We start from the raw sequence: 2,952 nt of genomic DNA, 5'->3' as shown, positions 1-2,952 counted from the left end.
CTGTACTAGAGCTTAATCTTCCTATTTATCTGCTGCATTGTTATCAACTAAACAACTTCCCTGACTCCCTGCTTCTTAGCCTCCCAGCTTTGGGGAACTTGTATTCTACCTGCTACTTTTTTTTTTCTTTTACTCAGGTTCCACTGGCTAGCCTGAAACTCTCCATGTATCCCAGGCTGGCCTCAAACTTATGGCAACCCTCGTGTCTCGGCCTTCTAAGTGTTTCAATTACAGGTGAAGCCACTATACCCAGATTTTACCCTCAACTTCATCAATCAAGATTTTTTGTGTGTTTGTTTTGGTTTTTTTGACACTGGGTTTCTCTGTAGCTTTGGAGCCTGTCCTGGAACTAGCTCTTGTAGACTGATGGAGGAAAGTCATCTGTCTATGTGTTACTTTCATTGGATAAATAAAGAAACTGCCTTGGCCCTTTAATAGGACAGAAAATTAGGTAGGCGGAGTAAACAGAACAGAATGCTGGGAGAAAGAAAGCCGAGTGAGGCAGTCGCCATAGCTCTCCTTTCCGAGAGATGCAGGTTATGAATATTCCTGGTAAGACGTCACATAGTGGTGCTACACAGATTATTAGAAATGGGTTAATCAAGATGTGAGAGTTAGCCAGTAAAAGGCTGAAACTAATGGGCCAAGAAGTGTTTAAAAGAATACAGTTTCCATGTAATTATTTCGGGTGTAAAGCTAATCATGCGGGTGGCCGGGTGCTGGGAACGCTGCCCGCCGCTCCTACTATAGTAGACCAGGCTGGCCTTGAACTCACAGAGGTCCGCCTGTCTCTGCCTCCTGAGTGCTGGGATTAAAGGTGTGCACCACCACCGCCCAACTTTACATTTCCTATTATAAGAACACAGAGTGTTTGTTATTCTGTTCCTAGTTTATTTCCCTTAACATAATGTCCTGCAGGCTTATGCATGCCACCCTGAATGTGTATTCTGCCCCACAACAGCCCTATATTGGCTTTCCTGGATTTTCCAAGTACATCATCTCACCATCTACAGCATGCATTGTATCGCTTGCTTTTGAGACACTTCAGCCCTCTTACAGAGAACTCCCAGAGCAGCAGTCAGTGTCATTTCCCATTTGCCCTTAGCATGAGCGCCCATTGTGTTCCCTCCCTAACCGCTCTGGTCCCAAACTATCAATTCTGCTGGGGAAACTTTTGAATTGTGGTGAGTTTTGCTTCTGATTCTTCCCTTTAAAAGAAAGAAATGAGGGCTGCAGAAATGGCTCAACAGTTGAGAACACTTGCTCTTCTTACAAAAGACCCTGGTTTGGTACCCAGCACTCACAAGGTGGCTCACAACCATCTGTAAGTCCAGTTCTAAGGCATCAATGCCTCCTTCTGACCTCCAGTGACAGCAGGCATAATTGTAATGAACATACAGAAATGCAGTCAAAATATTCATGCACATAAAATAAATATTTTTTTCTTAATGTTATTTTTCTTCCAGATACGCAATCATCCTATCGAACCAACCATTTAACTAGTCGAAGAAGCATTTATGGATTGAGCTTTTACAAAAGTAATCCAAGTGACAGAAGTCTATCTCCCCACCCTAATGGGATTGGTGAAGGTAAATATGAACAAGTGTGGGGCTCTGGAGAGGGAAATGTCAATAATGTAACAGACAGTACTAGAAAAGCACCCAGTGAGAGAGATAGCTCACCAACACCATATGTGAGGCCTCAAACGGAGAGGTCCTTCTTATGTCAGGGCTGTTGGAAAGCCTTCAGTCATGGGTATCTGCTTAGTCAGCATCCAATTCACACTGGCGAGAAGCGCTGTGAGTGCAAGAAAGCCTTCCTCTGCTGCAATCCGCTTGCTCAGCACCAGAAAACTCACACCGGGGAGAAGCCTTATGATTGTAACAGCTGCGGAAAGGCCTCTTGCTGGGGTTCGAGCCTTGTTGTTCATAGAATTCACAGTGGGGAGAAACCATACTTACTTAAACACTGTGGGGAAACCTTTAGGTGTGGCGACAAACTCTCTCGGCATCAGCAGTTTCATACTGGGGAGAAACGCTATGAGTGTAAAGGCTGTGGGGAGACTTTCAGGCACCTCTATAAATGTATGCAGCACAAGAGAATTCTCTGTAGGGATAAGCCCAATGAGCGGAAGGACTGTGGGAAGGCCTTTATTTGTGATTCCAGCCTCATTCAGCCTCGGAGAATCCACACAGGTGAGAAACCCTTTGAATGCCAAGAGTGTGGGAAGTCCTTCACTAGAGTCAATTTCCTCACTCGGCACCGGAAGCTTCACACTAGCGAGAAACCACATGAGTGTAAGGAATGTAGGAGAGCCTTTCACTGGCTTTCAAGCCTTGTTAACCATGAAAGAATTCATTCAGGTGAGAAACTCTATAAATGTACAGAATGTGGGAAGGCCTTTATGTATGAATCAGGCCTTCTTAAACATGAGCGAATTCACACTGGTGAAACCCCTTATAAATGTAAGGAATGTGGGAAGAACTTTATATATCGATCTAGCCTTCTTAAACATGAGCAAATTCACACTGGTGAAACCCCTTATAAATGTAAGGAATGTGGGAAGAACTTTATATATGGATCAAGACTTCTTAAACATGAGCGAATTCACACTGGAGAAACCCCTTATAAATGTAAGGAATGTGGGAAGAACTTTGTATATGGATCAGGCCTTCTTAAACATGAGAGAATTCACACAGGAGAGAAACCCCACGAACGTAAGGAATGTGTGCAGTCATGCCCATCAGCTTAGACAGCACGAGAAAACTCACATGGCAAAACCGTGTTAGGAGTGTGGAAAGATTCACAGTAATATAAAGAGAACATGAGAAGACTCATGCACATTGAGAACATTGACTACAAAGAGCACACCAAGGCCTCTGCCCTACATTCATTCTTTCCTTGGTGATTAATCTATCTTAAGAAAGCCTACCATGGCCGGGCGATGGTGGC

The 2,952-nt window shown here is 44.0% G+C and overlaps 1 protein-coding gene across 1 annotated transcript in view; it reads left to right on the top strand.

Moving 5' to 3' along the window:
* The window catches only part of LOC102002639 (zinc finger protein 420-like), a 67,515-nt gene extending 64,569 nt beyond the window's left edge, over positions 1 to 2,946 (top strand). Inside the window, exon 9 of the mRNA XM_026778139.1 lies at positions 1,467 to 2,946. Coding sequence (XP_026633940.1) covers positions 1,467 to 2,752 — 1,286 coding nt within the window. The 3' untranslated portion in view covers positions 2,753 to 2,946. The remainder of the gene's footprint in view (positions 1 to 1,466) is intronic.
* Positions 2,947 to 2,952: the final 6 nt, after the last annotated feature.

This window comes from Microtus ochrogaster, unplaced genomic scaffold (assembly GCF_000317375.1).
Source record: "Microtus ochrogaster isolate Prairie Vole_2 unplaced genomic scaffold, MicOch1.0 UNK108, whole genome shotgun sequence".
NCBI classification, from domain to species: Eukaryota; Metazoa; Chordata; class Mammalia; order Rodentia; family Cricetidae; genus Microtus; species Microtus ochrogaster.
This window is presented reverse-complemented; position numbering and strand designations above follow the sequence as displayed.